Below are 21,430 nucleotides of genomic sequence, written 5' to 3' on the forward strand. Positions count from 1 at the left end.
ATGACTGTTTATAGATTCTTGTGCAGTTATTCTGAGAATGAAGACTTGACTTTCAAGAAGCATAAATTCTAGTGTTTTTACACTGTAAATAGTTGTCTGAGCCAACATTTTATCACTAACCGAAGTATAATCACTAGCCGACACACACAATGATCTCAAGGAAGTCACTGTTGAACCACTGGACAACATACTGTTGGAACATCAATTCTTTTATGTTGATGTCGAAACCACTAACATAAACGATTCAAATTAAAAAATGCCTGGTAATTAGAATGGTGACAACCCAACACTCGCAGTACGAAGAAGTAGTGCAACAAATAGGAACAAAAATGACTGAGTGAACTATTGGTTGAAGGGACCAAACGAAATAATAATAATAATAATAATAATAATAAATATGACATTAGCAACAAAATCTATTTTACTCTACAACTGATACAGCATGCACGCCATTTTTCAAGTGGTTTTGAAGTATTTTATTATGTATCATGCTAATCATATCGTAATGTCCTCTAACATTTGGCAAGTCACTGTCTTTCTGTGAGTGTAAGATGATGAAATTGAGCGTGATCTGTACTTGCCCAGAACAGTTGATGAACAGTAGAGAAAATCACTGTGCCAAATATTACAGCATGGCTCAACCTAAGGATCACTAGACATGCAAAGACACCCCAAAACTAATTTTAAAATGTCATGTATACAAAAATCATTTGTGGAATGAAGCTAAGTTATCTCCTTGCAGTTACCTTGCAGAAAGGATGTTTATTTCTTTTGTTTTCCTCCAGAGGAATTGAGAATAACAACTAATCTAGGTGACAAGGTATACCATCTAGTTTACTTACATTTTTGGAAGCTCAATGTTTGGTTCCTCTCCTGGTGGAGGTGGTTCTGGAGAGGATGAAGGTTCCCTTTTAGTATGACCATTTCCACTGTGGGAATTTGAAATCTTTGATAGTGGTGGTGATTCTGATCTGAAAATAGAGGTAAATTTATTTTACAGGACCATGTTACACACACAACATGTACAAGCTTTAATGACTTGAGGTAGCTCTTTAAATCACTGTTAATTATACACAAAAAATCTAGAGTAGGTGACCACTCACCTTTAACAGACTACTATATGGCACACACACACTATCTAACAGAACACAGTATTAACCAGCTTTCAAGCCCTGGCTCTTATGAAAAAACTATGATCATTCACACAAACAGCCACACACATACTTATTACTGTGGTGACATTTGTTATCATAGAGCTGTTTGCTAGAGTTATGTATGTAGTGAGGGGACAGGGAAGTATGAACAAAAAAAGGAGGGTAACAAAGCAGAGCAATGCAAAAGCGGATTTGTCAACAACAGACCCCCCCCCCCCCCCACACACACACACACACACACACACACACACACACACACACACACACAGAGAGAGAGAGAGAGAGAGAGAGAGAGAGAGAGAGGTTTCTACCCTCTGGCATTATGGCTGACACACAGACAGACTTTTACATGACTGTATTGAGTGTAGGGTTGTAAGTGCTGTTCATGTGTCATCCCAAACACTTCTGGCCTGCCAAACTAGCGTACTGCCAGTAAACTCCAGATTCTTTAAAGAATGTTACTCCCAGGCATAAAAGAGCTTTAAATTTCTGATTGCTGGACAACTGAGTAGGTGCATTAATTGTCATTAAGCGTGTAAGAGAGAAAAACTTTACTGAAGACCTGAAATTGTGTGTGAAGTTTGCTGGAAGTCAGTGGATAAATGCAGTCCAAGTAATTTGTGACCACTGAATAACACTGCCTCTAGACATATACAGTTTATGATTTAAATATTTGATTTCATGTGTTAAATCTTTAACATAAGGTAATATCTCTTAGTTAACCATGACTATTTTAAACTTTTAAATTCACTCGATAATTATATGAAATACGGAAACTCAAAGTTTTCCTGGCCGTGGAAACTATTAGATAGGCAACCTGCAACAGGAAATGCCATGAATCCAATAAGTTGCTTAGGCCGGTATTACACTATCAAATTTCTTTGTCAAAGATGTGACCAAATATTCCGTCAAATATATTTGACAAAGATCTTTGACGTAGAAACTAATGATGTATTGTACGTATTCATACTATTAGTATTGTTATTTCAGCTTTAAAAAATTGACATGTTCCACATCCAGGAGGATCTCCTCAGCACAGATCTATGGAACAAAAAACTAATCTGGGTGAAGCCGTGGGTTTTACGACGACATAATAAAAGCAATCAACAAAACTTGTTACTTGAGCTTATAGTGGAGGACATCGTACATTAATTACTTAAGAATGGATGTGCATACATTTCTGTATGTGCTCAGCAAAGTGTATCCTCATATCACAAAGCACAATATTCTTTTAAGAACTGCTACATCTGCAGAAGACAGGCTCACTGTAACACTCCGATTCCTTGCTACAGGAGACGGTTATGTTATATTGGTTAGGTTTGGTCAGGTCTCCAATCTTCTTAATCTATTTTGGTATTCAGGGCACCTCAAGCTTATAAAGCACCTCATCAGCTTCATACATCTCTTAATTTTGTAGTTGTCGGCACACACCAATTGTATTTGCCGGCAATGTTTATAAAAACACTACAGACGACAGAATGCTGCAGCGATGCTAGTGCTCCATGCGGTAACATGTCACAGTGCAGTGAACAAAAGACAAGTGACTTCTTTGATCAAATCTACAGTGAGGCCCTAGATTTGATCAAATATTGGACGACATTTGACAAAGTTCCTCATTACACCATCAAATATCTTTGACAAAGATATTGGACAAAGATATTGGACAAAGATATTGGACAAAGATATTGGACAAAGATATTGGACAAAGATACTGGACAAAGAAATTTGAAAAAGAAATTTGATAGTGTAATACCGGCCTCAATAAAGAAAGAGTTGCTGGACACTATTCCTGCATGTTCATATCTGAGTGACAATATTGAGAATAATAGACAGAAGGAACTAAGGCAATTAATTCAGACCATGATGCACACACAGGAACTTCTGTGTCAACAACTTACTACATAAAGTTAGCCTACAGTGGCAAAAACATGGACCTTAGGAACCCAATAGTTTCCATTATGTCAAACAATGGAAACTACAGGTAGGAATGCGAACAATATAAGAAAAGATAGATTGCTACTAACTGTAAAGGAGACACATTAAGCTGCAGACAGACACAATTAAAAGACACTTACATAGAGCTTTCAGCCACAGCCTTCATCAGCAAAATAGAAACACACACCATTCATACACGTAAGCAATCACACACAACTGCCAACTACAGCATATCGGATCGAGATGCACACATGACCACCACCTCCCTCTCGTACCGAGATACTAGAGGTGGTGGTCATGAGTGCATGAGGTGTGCTTCCTTGTGTGTACAAATGGTGTGTGTTTCTCTTTAGCTGATGAAGCAGTGGCCAAAAGCTCTAAGTGCCTTAACTGTGCCTGTCTGCAGCTTAATGTGCCTTCTTTATGGTGAGTTTCCATTATGTTTTATTCTGGGGCACAAAAATGCAAGAAAATACATTGATAATTGTGAATCTACTGTGCAACCAGTTTCTCTCAAAGATGATCATCAGGCCAGAAAATAAAATGTTAAAAATTTAAATGACTTTTTGGTCTTATTATCTTATAGATAAACTGGTAGCACAATAAGAAAAATTAACTTAGTAGGTGTGAATGTGTCTTAGCAGGTGTCAAGGTGTTTATCAAAATGATTTTCATAAAATATGCTACAGTTGAGGAGAAAGGCCTGTGGAAAATACAGTAAACTGCAGAAATTAGGGTCTGAAAATAGGTTAGTGAAGTTGAATGACTAGATAAGATCAAATAGGAATAACATTGTTATAAGTGCAGTAAAAAATGGGAGATCAACCAAATTAGCATTAGGCACATGTATAAGCACAACAGAATAAAGCATGAATTAGTAGATCTACTGTGAATAGCGTAATGTTAGTTTTTAAAAAACTATGTGATTGTCGTAGCTCTGAAGCAATTATGGACTAAGTGGCAGAATGAGAATAAACACAAGGCTAAAAAGTGGACTAATCAGATAAAATGTATGAAATAGATTGTAGCAATTTACTTACCAATAGGGAGTAGCAAACAAATCAGAAATCGTGTTTCAAAAGTTGTTTCCAGAAATATGAATAAAAGTAATTGGTACGGACAAGAAAATATATCATCTACTTTTGGCAAAATCTAAATGTAATTCCCTCATTCTGGCAAACAAATAGAAGCACACATTTAAAATGTTCTCATGCTAGACAAGTGAAGACAAAGCCTTCAGGATTTGAAACTGACTTGACAAAGTATCAATTGAGGAACTATCTGACTGGAAGGTTTACTTTTGTAAAAATTTCAAACAGTTTTTTCCAAAATCCTGCTCAATTCAGTGATTGTAAATGCACAGAACATTAATTTCGACCTCTTGTAGACATTTATAGCCATGCAACCCATACTTGACAGCATTACAGGTCGAATCAACAAGGCACTTACTGTAGAAGTAGACCTGCAAGCAACTCTATAGGAAAGTCAGGGGAAGAATTTCGTCATGGTTGAAATGTGTGTAACTTTTTTTTCAATCGCTGAAGTACAAAGGGCGGGCAATATACACTGCTAGATGGCCAAGAGAATAAACACAGTAGAATTTTGACCATCAAATAGAAGAGGAGCGGTGTGGGGAAACAAGTTCACCGTCATCTTGCAGGGCAGCAGCCAACACTCATGTTCTGTGAATGCAGAACTGATACAATGTCACAAGTGTCAATGCTGTCTGGTAATGCAACGGTTGTAATCAAAATCCTTGATGGATCACAATTAGTTATTTCACTTCTTTCAAAATAAGAAAAGAATAAGCAATGCACAACACACAGCATTCAAGAACAGCTAACGAACAACTGTTTCTTGAGGTTGGGGAGTATTGTTAACAAAGGCAGTTGTGGCCTCAGCTATAACAGTAGTCGACAGAACTGCAGTTCTGAACTGCCTTGACTTAACTGCCTAAGTTAAAAACTTCCAAATTATACCAACTTTTGAATTTGAGCAAATTAACAAATGTATGCATTTTTTTGTTGCAAATGTTAGTTCCCACATCTGAGTAATATGTTGCATTATGTGATGTGTATCTTAAGCAGACCATTCAAATACCCACAATAGGCATGGTAGCAAAGCTTTAAGCACACTGATACATTGTTGCATTCGTGAACTTTTTATATTTCAAATGTGTCCTTGTGCACATTACCTCTCCAACTGGGTTTTGTCATATGACGTGCAATACCAATAACCAAAAACTGGTTACATTTTCAATATTTATAAGTGGTAAATAAAACTATTTCAAACTATCCCCAACAAAACAGTTAATCTGGATACAATTTGCTATGAAAGAGAGGAAATTTTGGGTTTTTGCATTTTTAGCAGAAATCTCATCTATATTCACATTCACTGCAAAATGAAGATTTCTTTTCCCTAGTTTTCAATTATGAAACCATTAATGACAGGATCATCTCTATCTGATTGAATGCTTCTACATGTAAAGTCCACATCATTCAGACCATTGCCCATACTGCTGCAGCATTGGATGAAGAGATAGAAGAGTTCTATGAACAATAGTACGAAGTCCTTACTAAGATCCCTAACTAACAGCAAGCAATAATTAAAGGAAAGTTAAATCCTAAAACTGGAGATACTACCCTACACATGCACTTACAATCTGTGGTTGGACCTGACAGTCTAGGCAAGAGAAATAATAAGGCAGGTACGAGGGTACGCAGAAATATAAAAATATAATGCCTCAGAATTTATGAGAAAACTCTTAAAGTACCTTCAATAAAATAAACATTGTTAACATTCTATATCTTTATTCATCATGCCTACATTATTTCTCAACAGAGAAACCTCGATGACCAACACACCTCTCCCAAGCAAGCCATCAAAACTGATGCTTTCTGCTCGTTTTATTGTATACTACAACAAAAATGCACTGTTTGTGCATTCAAAGAGAAGAAGAAGATGGTCAATTGGCCAGTGAGCCTTAACTATATACATACTAAGATGGTATCTGGTATCTGACATGTCCGAAAGAACAGATACCATCTTAGTATATATATAGTTAAGGCTCACCGGCCACTTGACCATCTTCTTCTCCTTTTGTGTGAATGCTCAAATAGTGCCCGAACTCTTACGGGAATCAGCAAGGCGCCGTGAGTAATGAGTGTAATGGGTGGGAGGACTACGAATGTAGTGTGGGACAATACGTTGAGAATGTGGGTTTCAAGGGAGGCGTGCCAGAGATAAATCTCTGCAGTCGCGCTATCCTCTGTGTCCTTGGTGGCTCAGATGGCTAGAGCATCTGCCATGTAAGGAGGAGATCCCTGGTTCGAGTCCCGGTCGGGGCATACATTTTCGTCTGTCCCCGTTGACATACGTCAATGCTTGTAAGCAGCTAAGGGTGTTCATTTCATTGTAATTTGATTCTAATGAGCTGCATGGTCACCATCTTAGTATAAAAATACAGTTGTTGATACTGTTACTGTTGAATGACTTTGATGACAGGGCAACAATCTCACCTCTGCTTGCACCATTTCATCACTAGCAAAGTGAAGTCCTCAAAGAAGTTCTCATAAGTTTTGGAAATATGAAAATCGGATGGGGCCAAACTGGGACTGTATGGAGAATGATCAACAACAGTGAACTCAAAACACTGCAATGTTGCATATGTTGGTGCACTCCTGTATGGTCTGGCATTGTAATGCTGAAAGAGAGGGCAGTGTGGACAAACTTTGCAAATTCAAAACTTAATTACAGCACACTGTTTCTCCCACACCAATATAGTTATGTTACACTCTGCCATATTACACATACAATTCTGAGCCCTCTAGGGGCAGACAGATACAAATATGTAGATATGGGGAATAAATTTGTAGAGATGTCACATGATGCTAGTAAACAGAAACCTAGCTGACTTCATCCTAGTGCGAAACTTCATTTCAGTCTTAGGTTTTTAAGATCTTCCCTGTTGCTGACTACGGTAGTGATCACATTCTGCTGCCATGAAAATGTGGGTTAGGCTCAAATCCACCAAGAAGAATGGCCACAAAGTGCAAAAGATCCTAGGATATTACAGCTCACACTACAATTAACTGGACAGAGAAGCAGTCTGAAGAAAACTGGCATCCGCACCATGCAGGATCAAGACAGATATAAGAATCTATGCAGAGAAATAAAACAGAATTATTAGAAGGGTGGTTCACACTTCATTCACAGCAACTGTGATACAATAGAACAACATTGCAATACAATCAAGCTCGTGATCTCTTCAAGTAACTCTACAGCATCACCAGTGAATTTAATTCTCGGGTGTGAGAGTTAGATGATAAGAAAGCAAGTCTATAAGAGACAAGGAAGACATCATTCCGAGATGGAAACAGTGATGTGAAAGCAATTTAACAACTAGCTTCAAAATATACAATATTATTCGGCGAAACAGTGACAAATTCAAAGTCTGAAGAACTATAAATCTCATGGTCCAGACAGTGTATCTGCGGAGATGATCGAAGACATGGGACAGGAGGGTGATAATGGGCTGCATTCATTGATTACTGGAATATGGGAAACTGGGTATTGGTCAGAAAACTGGCATATGTCTCTTTATCCCCACATAAGAAAAAGTCCATCAGGAGCAACTCCAACTTCTGAACTATTGCTCTTACATCCCGTATAAGCAAAATTTTGTTCTACACCTTAAACCAGCATCTGAAGCCATACATTCAGCCTTGCATATACACAGAAAAAAAAACAACTTTTGTTGAAGGAAAAGGAAGTCATTAACAGATCTTCCATGCATGACAAATAGCTGAGAAATCACGAGAGTTCTCTGTTCCTAGTCTCATCTGCTTCCCTAACTAAAGGGAAGTGTTTGACTGTGTTGTCTGGGAAAAGTAGTAGCAGGTACTTGCAGAGTTTGGAGTCTCACAAAACTTGACAGCACTTACTAGCAGCCTATACAATAATCACCTCACTGCTGTGAAGACAAGTCCTGGCACATCTGATTTATTCAGTGTATCAAAAGGTATCAGACATAGCTGTGTGTTGTGTTATATACCCCCAACTGTACAACACCTGTTCAGAAAATGTTGTTATGAACGCCCTTTATGGCTGGACAACAGGTATCTTAAATGGTGGTAGAATTACTAATAAAATCAGACTTGCTGAGGCCACTGAGCTTTAGCGAGCAATGAAGACGAACTTGCTGAGCTACTAACAAAAGTAAAAAATGTTAATCTATCATAAGGAGCGCACCTCAATCTTAGCAAGTCAAAACTAACGATAATTGATCAAGGAACACAGGTTCACCTGAAACGTCTATCGTGGGTCAACCATCTATAACAAGAGAAGCTCCAAAGATTAGATAAGAAGAAGGAACACATTTGGATGAGCAGCTGCTATTTGTTAACACCATGTTGAAGTTGTAATATGTGCTTTTATTACACAGATATAAAAAAACTTTTAATATTCAGTACATACTATACATTGTAATTGTAATCTACTACAGTCATGCTAATAAATTAAAGATAGTGCTGATACAAGGTGAAACAATGCTCTGGTGGGTGGTTTTCGGGTTTAAATCACCCCGGGTATGACCATGCGGTGCACTTGATCTGGAGTCGCCGTACGATGGTGCTGGCAGCAGTCCACATACGCAGAGGTGTGTTAGTGCATGTCAAGAGTACAGTGCAGCAAGTAATTGTGCAGATGTTTTAAGACATGCTAATGGTGACTGTGTGTTGAAAATGGCTTAAAGAACACATATTGACGAGGGGTAGAATACTAGGGCGACTGAAGGCTGGGCAAACACAGCAGGCCATAGCACGGGCACTCCATGTGCCACAAAGTGTGATCTCCATATTATGGCAACAATTCCAGCAGACACGAAACGTGTCCACGTGCTACAGTATGGGACGTCCATGTGTACAACACCACAAGAAGACCGATATCTCACCATCAGTGCCCGCAGACGGCCACAGAGTACTGCAGGTAGCCTTGCTCAGGACGTTACTGCAGCCACTGGAACAGTTGTCTCCAGACACACAGTCTACAGACGACTGAACAGACATGTCTGATTTTATGACTTATAGTATTTTAGAACTGAAGATGGCTTCACTGTCTGTAACTGATTTGCTGTAATAAATGATTTTAAATACAGTGAAACCCCCTTTTACACTTCTCAAGGGACTTTAAAAAAAAAAAAAAAAAAAAAAAAAAAAAAAAAAAAAAAATGGTGAAAATGTGGTGTAAAATGCTGCACTTGTCAACAAGAATAAAGTCTCCGAAACACATTTTGCTCAGCATGAATACAAACGTAATCGGCGTTGTGTTTACATTCAAATCATTTGAGCAACACAGTGAATGACTGTGTCAACTGACGCTCCATGTGGCCAAAACATGCTAAATATGGTTTAACAAAGGTGTCACGATCACTTTAAGGACTATTTTTATAATACCAGCAGATTTTATGACACATATTAGCATTTTAATTTATTATCTCACTTTGTAAATACCAATCCAGTGCGCAATTACTAATATTTATCCATTCAGCTAACAATTTATACATTCCATAGCCTCCACGATTTACTGCACCTCACTAATAAATTCATAAGGTTATCACATCAAAGCTATTTCTTTTCATTGCCTTATTGATTATTTTCAACGCCTCATTTATCATGGAAAGTACAATATGATAGTATGAACAGTTATTAATGTACTTGTTGCTAATGCATAAATGGCTAGAAGAAATTTGGTTCTTTACATTATCAAAACAAAAGGTATATGCAAGTTTCTATGACTGTGATGCCAACACGGCAATTACTACAGAGAGAGTGAGTTTGAAGCTGCCAGGAAGTTTCATACGCACATACCACCACATGCTTGTCACCCTTTTTCTGAAGAATACGTTCACATACATATTGTGGAACAATATTATTTCTGGTACCATTTGAGATGTTTTGAAATACTGTGTGAAGAGTTAAGCACTAAAATTATCATAATCTTGAAGAAAGATTTACAACATACCCAGAAGATGAATGGTGGTTGTTTTCATTCCGTCTTTTTTCCCTTTCTCGCTCCTTCTCACGTTCCTTTTCTTTTTCTCGTTCTCTTTCTTTCTCTCTTTCCCTCTCCTTTTCACGTTCTCTCTCTCGCTCCCTCTCCTTCTCCTTCTCTTTTTCCTTCTCTCTTTCCCTTTCACGTTCTCGTTCCTTTTCACGTTCTTTTTCTCTTTCCTTCTCTTTCTCCCTCTCCTTCTCTTCCCTTTCCCTGTTCTTGTCACGCTCTTTCTTCTCCTTTTCTCTGTCACGGTCTCTGTGCCTCTCTCTTGATCTGCTCCGTTTCCTAGAAAACAGAAATGTGGTAATCATATTTTGGAATAATTTACATAATATCAAAAGGAAACAAAAGAAAACAGCACCTATCAATTAAAAGTAAACATCCATGTCCAACAATGATAGTTATCACTAGACAGATTCCAGTAACAGTATTATCAAAATACTCTATAGAGTGAAATAAAAAATTATTTTGTGTCACATAAATCAGAACATGAATGATTAAATTAACAGGAAACTATTTAACAGAAGCTCTTATGTAATATTGCAGGATCAGAATACCACATCAGAATCCAAGTACTGTATCAAGGCCACAAATACAAACCACAACTCAAAGTAATTTATCAGCAATGAAACAGCAGTTATGCAGACTGATAAAGAATTTCAAGTTGCTATCCCTTTCATTTCTACAATAATTAATAATGGAAATTCCTGTACTGAGCAGTACGTAAAGAAGGGGAAAGGCAAACAGTCACCTAAAGTGGATTGATATGTGCAGCATGGTAAGGTGACACAAAATAGCATTCATGCTAGCTGTTTCTCTAGCAATGGTACGCTCAGTCAAGCCACACACAGACATCCAAATGTTCACTCCCCATTGCCATAGCAAACCTGAAATTGTCATAGCCACAAGTGTATGCATTTGAGTTTTTGTGTGGTTGTGAGAGAGACTGTGTGTACTATTACTAGAAAAACAGCTAGTGTGAATGCTGTTTTCTGTTGTGTTACTATGTTCGACACATCACTCTGCTATTGGCGAGTGATTCCCTTTCCCTTATTTTGTTTATTTCTACAATACAGCTCAACAAGCAAAAATACATACAGATAACAAGTTAGGTTTGTTGAATTTTCTGTTGCTTTACAGTAAAGTTTTAAGGTGTGTTCACACTGCACTGGGCCAAGAAGTGCCAGGCCAGGCTGTGATATCAAACTTCCTGTTTTGCATTGTGGTCTTTACACCAGTTGCGGGCGACATCGGCATAGCAACAGCCCTGCTGAGCTGGTGACATTCAGAATGTTCCATACATCTACATCCATACTCCGCAAGCCACCTGATGGTGTGTGGCGGAGGGTACCCTGAGTACCTCTATCGGTTCTCCCTTCTATTCCAGTCTCGTATTGTTCGTGGAAAGAAGGATTGTCGGTATGCTTCTGTGTGGGCTCTAATCTCTCTGATTTTATCCTCATGGTCTCTTCGCGAGATGTACGTAGGAGGAAGCAATATACTGCTTGACTCTTCGGTGAAGGTATGTTCTCGAAACTTTAACAAAAGCCCGTACCGAGCTACTGAGCATCTCTCCTGCAGAGTCTTCCACTGGAGTTTATATATCATCTCCGTAACGCTTTCGCGATTACTAAATGATCCTGTAACAAAGCACGCTGCTCTCCGTTGGATCTTCTCTATCTCTTCTATCAACCCTATCTGGTACGGATCCCACACTGCTGAGCAGTATTCAAGCAGTGGGCGAACAAGCGTACTGTAACCTACTTCCTTTGTTTTCGGATTACATTTCCTTAGGATTGTTCCAATGAATCTCAGTCTGGCATCTGCTTTACCGACGATCAACTTTATATGATCATTCCATTTTAAGTCACTCCTAATGCATACTCCCAGATAATTTATGGAATTAACTGCTTCCAGTTGCTGACCTGTTATTTTGTAGCTACATGATAAGGGATCTATCTTTCTATGTATTCGCAGCACATTACACTTGTCTACATTGAGATTCAATTGCTATTCCCTGCACCATGCGTCAATTTGCTGCAGATCCTCCTGCATTTCAGTACAATTTTTCATTATTGCAACCTCTCGATACACCACAGCATCATCTGCAAAAAGCATCAGTGAGATTGGGGCAGGTGCAAGTCGCAGAGTCATGCTTCAGCTTCTGCAGTATTATGTATCAGAAATCTACCATCTGCTTTTAATAGAAATGTCAATAGTTATGTTTTCTTTTCTTTTCTTTTGTTCTAAGCAGTTCCTTCACATTTCACAATCAGTGATGAAAACTTACAGATATTGTAATGATCCATGCAAAGTTACTTAGTCCATCTAAATTAACTTAGTCCACGTATTTTCCTTCATCTACAACAATAAGAACTGAAGACTCATATGTTTTCCACTCTTTCATTATTCTTCAAATTAAAGAGGTGGAAATGAAACTGAAACACCCTAGCGGCAGATAAAAGTGAAAAAATTGGCAAAATCACATTAGGTGAACCCGGGAAAAGTCCAGTGAAATGTCATACCCTTGGCCTTGATTTCATTTCGTTCTTTAAAAGACATCTTAAATTTGAAGAGCTACACGCAGTTCCTTGTCAGTCGTTAATTACTTCCCAATTGTCTCAGGTCTAGAATGTTCTGCAGCACATACTAAAATATATCAGAATTCGTTGTGACAATGTAGAGAAAGATAGAGTGGTACTTACCACAAAGATACCATGCTAAGTTGCATACAAGTACAACTGAAGGACACTTACCAATAAGCTTATGGCCACAAAATTCATTAGAAAAATTTAAACACATGCCATTCATTCACGAAGTAAGCACACCTCACGCACACACGGTTGCCAACTCTGGCAGCTTAGGCCAGAATGAAACATCACATGGATAGTGGCAGGAATCTGGAGGGGGTGGGGAAGAGGAAGGGATAGCAGTGTACAAGTGGGGGAAGACAGGAGCACTGCCTGCCGGAGTGTGCATGGACAAGAATGCCAACAGGCACAGTGACCGTAAGTTGTGCAGCAGAATGGTGGGGAAAACAGAACGAAGGAGAAGAGGAGCAGGGATGTGTTGGCAGAGGGTGGCAAACAAAGACTGTAGGATATGACACAAACTGTTTGCCATCCTCTGCCATTGTACCTCCCCATCCCTCCCCACTCCTCTCCTATTTCACTGTTTTCTCCACCTCCCTGCCCCACAATCTCCTGACACTGTGCCTGTTTGCATTCTAGTCATTGCGCACTCTGCCAGACAGTGCTCCTCTCTTCCTCCACATCTACACAGCTACCCCCTCCCCACCCATTCCAGATTGCTGCTACCCATTGTGGCCCAAGATGCTAGATTTGGCGGTCATATGTGTGTGAGGTGTGCATGCTTGTGTGAACGGATGGTGTGCGTTACTCTTTTTCCAAGAAAGGCCGTGGCTGAAAGCTTATTGTAAGTGTCTTAACTGTGCCTGTCTATAATGCAATGTGATATCTTATGGCAAGTAGCAACCTATCTTTTCCTACATTGTTTATATTCCTGCCTGGAGTTTCCATTGTTAGGATTCATTCAAGAATATGAATAATTTTTTTGGGAAAGTTTTTACTTTTTTACGTGAAGTAAAGAATTCTCATAAATATCTGGTGCTAGGGATCAGTCCATAACCTCCCATTTCTTCTATGATTTCAAACTCGACAAGTCACTGCGCCATCGAAACAGTACCACTAAAAGCATTGAAATCTTTGTTCTACATGATAGAATAGACTGGTTGACAGTAAACAACTGATGGCTGCACATGTGTGAACTACAACTTTGTGTGTCAGCCATTAATGAGTGTTGATTCCCTTTGCAGTGCAACTCTGTCTGCCAAGGGAGGGGTTGGGGCGGAGGCTGGGAACAACAGCAGAGCAGCAGCAGCAGCAGGCATGCATGCATTAGTTTAGCAGCCCTAGAGTGTTTGAAGGTCTGCTGACCCTGCCCTAAGTCTTTTGTTAACGGTCTCTGATGACATCGATGTCAAGCAGACTTTGAATCCTAATCTTTCTTCTTTCTATTAAAATAGCAAAAACCAAAACTGAATCTCCTTAAGGACAGAGACGAGAATTTAGAAATTTGGCAAGGTGAAATCAAGCAACTCACACAGTTCCACTTCTTGGTTCCATCAAATGGATTTCCTAAAAGAAATATTATTCCTAAGAGCTATGTACAGTTCTTTGAAAGTGGAGACAGAGTTGACGCAATTACTTATAATTTGTGCTACTACCTCTCACAGAAACACAAAAGAGGAAATTTCAGAAATGAAAACCTTGTGCATTAACCAACTTAGACATAAAAGTGTATTGCATGTTTCTATTTTTTGGCCTCTGCCATATTTCTTCTCCAAATAGAAAGTCATTATGATGAATGACATTTTTATAAATAATCCATCCACAGCAATTTCTCATCTTCAGACTAATTTATGCTTATCGTCTAGTTCCAAATACTGAACGTACATGCTACTAATGGTAGAATGTGGACAGCAAATAATTGCTTGCTTTTCATAATGTCAACGGTGGCCTGTTGTGAAACCACCACCAATGTAACCAGTCATTGTTGAAGGAAAAATTAGTATACATCTGGGTTTTCTGGGCAAAAATCATTAAAATAACATGTGAGGCCAACACTACGCCTGCACTGCTAGTAATTTGGTTTTTCTATCCACATGAACTAGGTAGGCTTGCGAACACAGCATTAATGCTACTAAATAACTCGCACTTACTCATGAATGAGACTCACCTCAATGTCACTACTAATTCAAAAACTTAGTTATTGCTTTTAACTGTATTCCACAAGCAATAATGTATGGTCAAAAACATATTTAACAGTAATTACCCACTATCAAACTCTTTGATTACTAACTTGTAATGCTAGTACATGTGCTTGACATATGACATCATTTCACAATGACTGTTACAAACTACGAAAAGGTAAATAGATTATTGTTAAGCTTAGATTCTACATTACCACATATTGAAAAATAAAATTTTTTAACTGCATTCTTTCTTGACAATCAACTGAGATGTATCACAGAACCAAAAAAAACACATGAAACGAAAAGTAGGCTTTTTTCCACAATGGAAGTAAAAGCACTTAAGGAAACTGTGGCATAATCTTATATACCACCAACACGAAAATAGGAGAAAGGAACCTTCCCCTGAATACTGCGGATGGCAGCCTGCACTGACTACACATGGACCGATGCGGAACATCTCCTCAAATGTTCAAAATTGTGTGACTTCGTAAGAGGCTAAATTGCTTAGGCCATCATTTACACACTACTTTAACTAACTTATGCTAATAACAACACACACCCATGCCCTAGGGAGGAGAACATCTCATCCAAGACCAACCTGGCATGCAGAGTGAATGGAGTCTTAAGGTGCAGCAGAGCTAATAGACACTACAGCTACAGCTCCAAAGAGATTAAAACTTCTACAATACCAAACAAGACAGTTTTTTGCCCTTATACATACCTGTCTCTCTCCCTTTCACGGTCTCTGCTCCGTTTGCGATCTTTACTGCTGTCTCGCTCCTTACCCTTTTCAAGTTTAGTCTTCATTGCCTCCTGAAGCCTGTCTTGTTCCTCCTGTGAAAACAGACAAAATGAGAACAATTTTCTGAAATGAAAAATGTATGCCACTATCTCTAGAAACTGCTTAGTCAACAGATATGTCAAGGAAAGTAGCATTGTTTGTCCCAATGGTACATTACACAAATACAAGAGGTGTTCAACAAGTGATGCAAATTATTATTTTTTTTTCCTCAGCCAATTTTGGTTGAAAATGTGTAATTTGTTATGGAGCATGGTGGAGTGTTCCCATTTCAGCCCCTATAGTTTCATGATGTTCTGACATGTGGCAATGCTATATGTAGCCTTCAAAACAGCATCTGTAATGGATGTGAGTTTTAAGTAGAGCGCCGTCATAGAGTTTCTTTTGGCAGAAAACCAGAGCACCGCACAAATTCATAGGCACTTACAGAACATCTACGGATACCTGGAAGTGAACAAAAGCAAGCAAAAGCAAGATGAGTTTTTCGGCAAGCTGTCTCATCATCGCAACAAGGTCGTAGAGCGGTACCATGTGGACATACAGGACCTCCCAGTAAGGTCGTGTTAGGTTGTCACATTGAATGGAAATAAGGTTGAAAAATAGGGTTTTGTAACTAAAATAGTGGAGAAAAATATGATGCATTATAACCCTGAATAAAACCAACATACTTTTTTTTTTTTTTAAAAAAAAGTGCGTTATTTATTGAACAACCCCTCCCCCATACATTACCTTTCATATTACATATCAATAGAATATCCAGTGTGGAACACAACATGTGTATGATGATAGCTCATTACTCAGCAAACATAAGAGAGACTAAGCAGTAGACATACAGATGCAAATAGTAACAGACAGCATAATTTTCTGACAAAGTCCTGTTCAATGACTAACATAATACACACCCAAAAGACAACATTGTTTAAGTGTGTCTGTGAGAGTAGATTTGCAGGGCTTATGTTGAAAGCTAATTTATTGTTCTTTTGATAACTAAGGTGTTTCTATACAGTTAGATGTCAGTGCTATTTTGCCTATGGAAAATAGTGAACACACTTTAAAATTAAGTCTGAAGGTTCTACAATGTTTTAAATACAATACAAAAAGCTTATCGTGCAATAGTTGCCATATGAAGCACATCACATTCAGTGCATTATTTCTGCAAGCAATTGTTTCAACAAATACTTCTATGTAAATTTTCTGCCCACACTGAAAAATGTTGATTTGTTTTTGTCAACTAGCACCTATAATTCCTTGGGATCGTGCTAGGTCGTCTAAATTGCTCCTTTTTAATCCGGCATTATACAGTATCGAATACTGTGATTATATTAATTCTTAAGAGTCATTTGTGTTGTTTCTAATTTGAGAGTCTTAAAAACAAACTTACAACCAATGGTATGTACATGTAAAAAAAAAAGGGTACCTACATACAATCCAATGCATACATGATAGCTCTAGTTGTCTTTTAGGACATCTCCAGCATATCCTATCACTCAGGGCCACTTAATGAAGTTATTTTTTAAAAAAATGGTTGACTCTTATCTGAAACTTTTACTTCTTTTAATCAGAACAGTTTTCACTTTTAATATGTTTCCTTCAGGGCTGAAATATATTAATTTAAGCACCACACTATAACATTTTTTGAAGGAGTATTATTGCTATCATTCAAACACCAGGTGAAACAAACACAGAAACAGACCAACATTCGAGCCATTAAAATAGATGTTGGTATTACTTTACCTCAAACATTACTGCACATCAATGTTGTGTTACTAACTTTGTCTACGCCAATAACACGAGGTGCAACACAGTAAACTTTTGCAAAATACTACTGGGAATACAGGTGTTTCGTACAAAATGTGTGAATTTGTACTTTTGCATATTATTCTTCCTGCTACAGACCTCGCTAAATTTAAATAGTGCTGTTTCCCTTTCGCAAACCTACACCATTGGCTATGGGTGACAATGCTTCTCTTTTTTAACTCTTATGAGCTATTTCTGATAGCAGGGCCTGTTTCTTGCAAAATACAATCACCAGAATCAAATGTTTACGATAAATAACTTCAAACAGAATGAAACAGGGTTGAAATTTGATACCACCAATCTCTAGTAAATGTTCCCTTGATAATACATATAAAATGTTTTGACTGGAGATGAGACTAACATCTCCAATTTCTACTGTGATAGTCAATGCAGCATTTCTTCGGTGTACCAGCCCACATGTTGTTGTGACTATTTTTAAATTATTTAAACCCTTTCTTTTTTGTTACGCCTCTAAACACATCTATGTCAACATAATTTGGTAATTCACCAATCAAATGCTGAGGGCACCTCATCCCACAAACATGGTGAACTGCTTTCACTGTTTGGCCCTTTTCTTCATGAAACAATACTATACTCGTGTAGAACCTAATTCACCAAGAAACTCAACAGAGAACAAATGCTAATAAAAATAATATAAATAATGAGTTTTTCAAACAATGAAAAATCCAAGGTGGAAGGTAACAGTATTTGAGAAGGAAAGTTGCTACTCACCATTTAGTGGAGATCTTGAGTCGCAGACAGGCACAACAAAAACTGTCACAATATAAGCTTTCGGCCAACAAGGTCTTTGTCGAAAACACACACACACACACACACACACCTGCAGCCACTGGCAGCTGAAGAGACAGTTTAATGAGAATAATGAATTTTTTTATACATGCTATTAGACATACCATTCTCTTTTTTATCTCTTCCTTCTTCTGCTCAAGAAACTGCACAGGGATCCCACTAACTGAATCTTGTGCTGACAGCAATAGCTCCCACAACTCTGACATGAATATTCTTGCATTCTTTCCATTAAGGAAGCCCGTTAGGTTGATCTGGATTTTCTTGGGATCTGGATGCTATTACAGAAACAGACAGGTGGGAAGAAAAGGTGTGTTTAGCTTTAATGTTTTATTAAGCATCATTAAGTGTAACAGAACACTGCTACATACATTCCACACTTCATTCTAGCACAGTTCAACTGTCTGTTTGCCACATACTTCCTAGTGATGCCATTTATATGCATTTGACCATCTAAAATATCATAAAAATGTTACACAAGGGTAATTGAAGCATTAAACCATTTTTTCTTTTTAATTTGAACACTACTGACAATCTCTAAATAACTAGCTCAACCAACTTCATTGGGCTGATGACACAGCCACTGATAGTGAATTAACATTTTAGTGATATATACAGGACATAAATTCTGTCTTCAGATATAGGGCCAACAATAGTGGTTTTGTGATTTTACGAGTTACAAGTTGATTTAATTGATATGCCGATAGTAATTTGTTATCTGTTACATTTTATACATAAGTTGTCAGGCAAGCAATCTCAATGTCACTATTTCCTTCTGTTCATTATATTTATCAAAGACAACAACATTTGAGTTATGCAACCTGCTAACATATGGATCAATCATTATCACAATTTCTTCTCTACATTAATGTGTTGAATACAAAAATTAGTTCCTGAGAAAAAAATTTGGAGCACCACTGTGCCACGCAATGCCTATGAAAACGTTTTTGTCACTGTATCTACAGGAAAAATAAACACAAAGCCAGAGAACCACACCTTGGCAACATAGGAATACAGTAAAACCCCACTTTTACGTTCCCAGAAATAACATTTTCCTGCGGTTTACATTATTTTTATTGCTCCCGACAAATTACCTATGTACACAATGTTAATTCACACCCAATTGTGTCAACATGTAATTTTCCCACCATTTATGCTTCATGAAAAAATGTTAGTGAAGAATAACTGAAGTAAAACATATGCCGGCATGGCACTGCCATCAAGTAGTGTTTACAAATGTTTTATGGTTAAGTTTCTTGACACAAGGCTGCTCTACTCAGCAGATCTGAACCAGTAAACTGGTAAAAGTTGGAACAATTCATGTCGTACCTCCTGCCGCTGCCAGGCTCTGCTCTGTGTGGTGGCTGAGAGTAACTAGGTTCGTTCGAATAAAGATAATCATGACCAACCACAACCACTATCAAACTGTCTCTACTGCGCATGCGCCGTTTTGTCATTGTTGTGAACGTCGCGTCACCCCCGTCAAAGCATATTTGCCATGGTTCGTTGTTTGGTCAGTTTTTGCGCCTACGCTCACTCTGCATTGCTCAAATGTTTTTGGTTTAAATACAGTGCAACTTACATATTTTTTCATGTTGGGCAAAATGTGTTTCGAGAACTAATTCTCGTTGTCAAGTGCAATATCTACGTACAGATTTATTTGATGTTACACAAACAATGTCAGTGATAGTTTGTGTGCTTGTGGTTTTCAACATAACCAATGAGGCACAGTACCTGGCAACCTCAAAAAGACAACAGTTCAAGAGATGAGGAACAACACATATGCATAAACACTGCACAAAATATGTATGTTAATATTTGCACTTGACAATGAGAAAAAATTCTCGAAACGCATCATTCTAAGCATGAAAAAATATGTAATTGGTGTAGTGTTTCATTATTTAAATAATGAATGGCAGCTGCAAGGCTTTCCAAAAACAATGATTATGATTTTTCTACTTCCCAGACAGTTACCAGTTCCAGTTACATCAGCAGTTTTTATTAGATAATAAACCATTATATAACAAACAAGTCCCTGACGAAGTACTTTGATGTCTATTATGCACATATATCATACATGAAGTGCAAAACTGCAAAGGGATATCTTATACATAACTTTTGCAGATTAAAATGTCATTTTACACCATTTTTCTGAAGTCCCTTTAAAAGTGAGGCTTAACTGTGTATGTACAGAAGCACCACTGGTTTGTGAGAAGCTATTTTACAATGACAAAACAAATTTAACAAAACATGGCTAATAATTTATTACTGCTACCAATTTAATCCTAACTCTTCACAATGCTTTGGCATTTACGATACTTAGTGTTATGATTTCATTTTTTACTACTATTTCTTATGATTGTTACTGCCTTTGGAAATGTTAACAAACAGAAGAGAAAACTGTGCTAGATAATGCAGTGATTGAGCGAAATTATGATAACCCCTCCCTTATTGTGACTTGTTTTGGCAGTACTTTACAAGGAGTGTTGTACACAAAAGCAGGAAATGTTTGATAACTGCAGAAAGCCTGCAGTAATAATACATACACTGTTCTTAGGTAACTGATAATTTCTCTTAACAGAGATAAATTAACACGTTGTCATCAAAACACTCGCCCCCCCCCCCCCCCCCCCCCACGACATTTTTTTATTAAATACTTTTCATTATGCCATCAGCTTGTGTGTACATGTAATTTTCAATACTGAAGTAACTTATGAGTACTTTTCAAAATAGCAACTTGAAATAACTTAAAAATATCTGAGCAAAAAAAGTAAAACGTGCCAGATGTTGAACCAAATTACCGCTACCAAACCATTTAGTTTAGACTATTTCAATCAAGAATGAATTATAAAAAAATCTTACAAAATGTACATGGATAATAAAGCTGCCAGTTTGTAATTGCAAAATATGCCAGATATGGTTTTTATATTGGATAAGAGTTCATCTTTTCCTTTACCACATATACAACAGAAAATACGCATGGAAAACAGTGCAAATGTATTATATTTCTTATCAGATTTGTTAGAAGACATCGTTGTTTTCAAATACCAGCACAGCAGTTTACACAACACTGTAAATCTCTTATTTGAGTTTCAGTACTTGGTTCAACAA

General features: G+C 37.8%; 1 protein-coding gene across 16 annotated transcripts in view; it reads right to left on the minus strand.

Moving 5' to 3' along the window:
* LOC126285428 (serine/arginine repetitive matrix protein 1-like) overlaps nt 1–21,430 on the minus strand; it is a 160,318-nt gene that overhangs the window by 109,882 nt on the left and 29,006 nt on the right. For all 16 annotated transcript variants that reach the window (XM_049984804.1, XM_049984802.1, XM_049984801.1 and 13 more), the window contains 4 exons: nt 18,427–18,597; nt 15,638–15,750; nt 10,110–10,427; nt 843–971 (listed from right to left, as the gene is read on the minus strand). In XM_049984804.1, the coding sequence (XP_049840761.1) occupies nt 843–971; nt 10,110–10,427; nt 15,638–15,750; nt 18,427–18,597 (731 nt within the window). The remainder of the gene's footprint in view (nt 1–842; nt 972–10,109; nt 10,428–15,637; nt 15,751–18,426; nt 18,598–21,430) is intronic.

This window comes from Schistocerca gregaria, chromosome 8 (assembly GCF_023897955.1).
Source record: "Schistocerca gregaria isolate iqSchGreg1 chromosome 8, iqSchGreg1.2, whole genome shotgun sequence".
Lineage (NCBI taxonomy): Eukaryota > Metazoa > Arthropoda > Insecta > Orthoptera > Acrididae > Schistocerca > Schistocerca gregaria.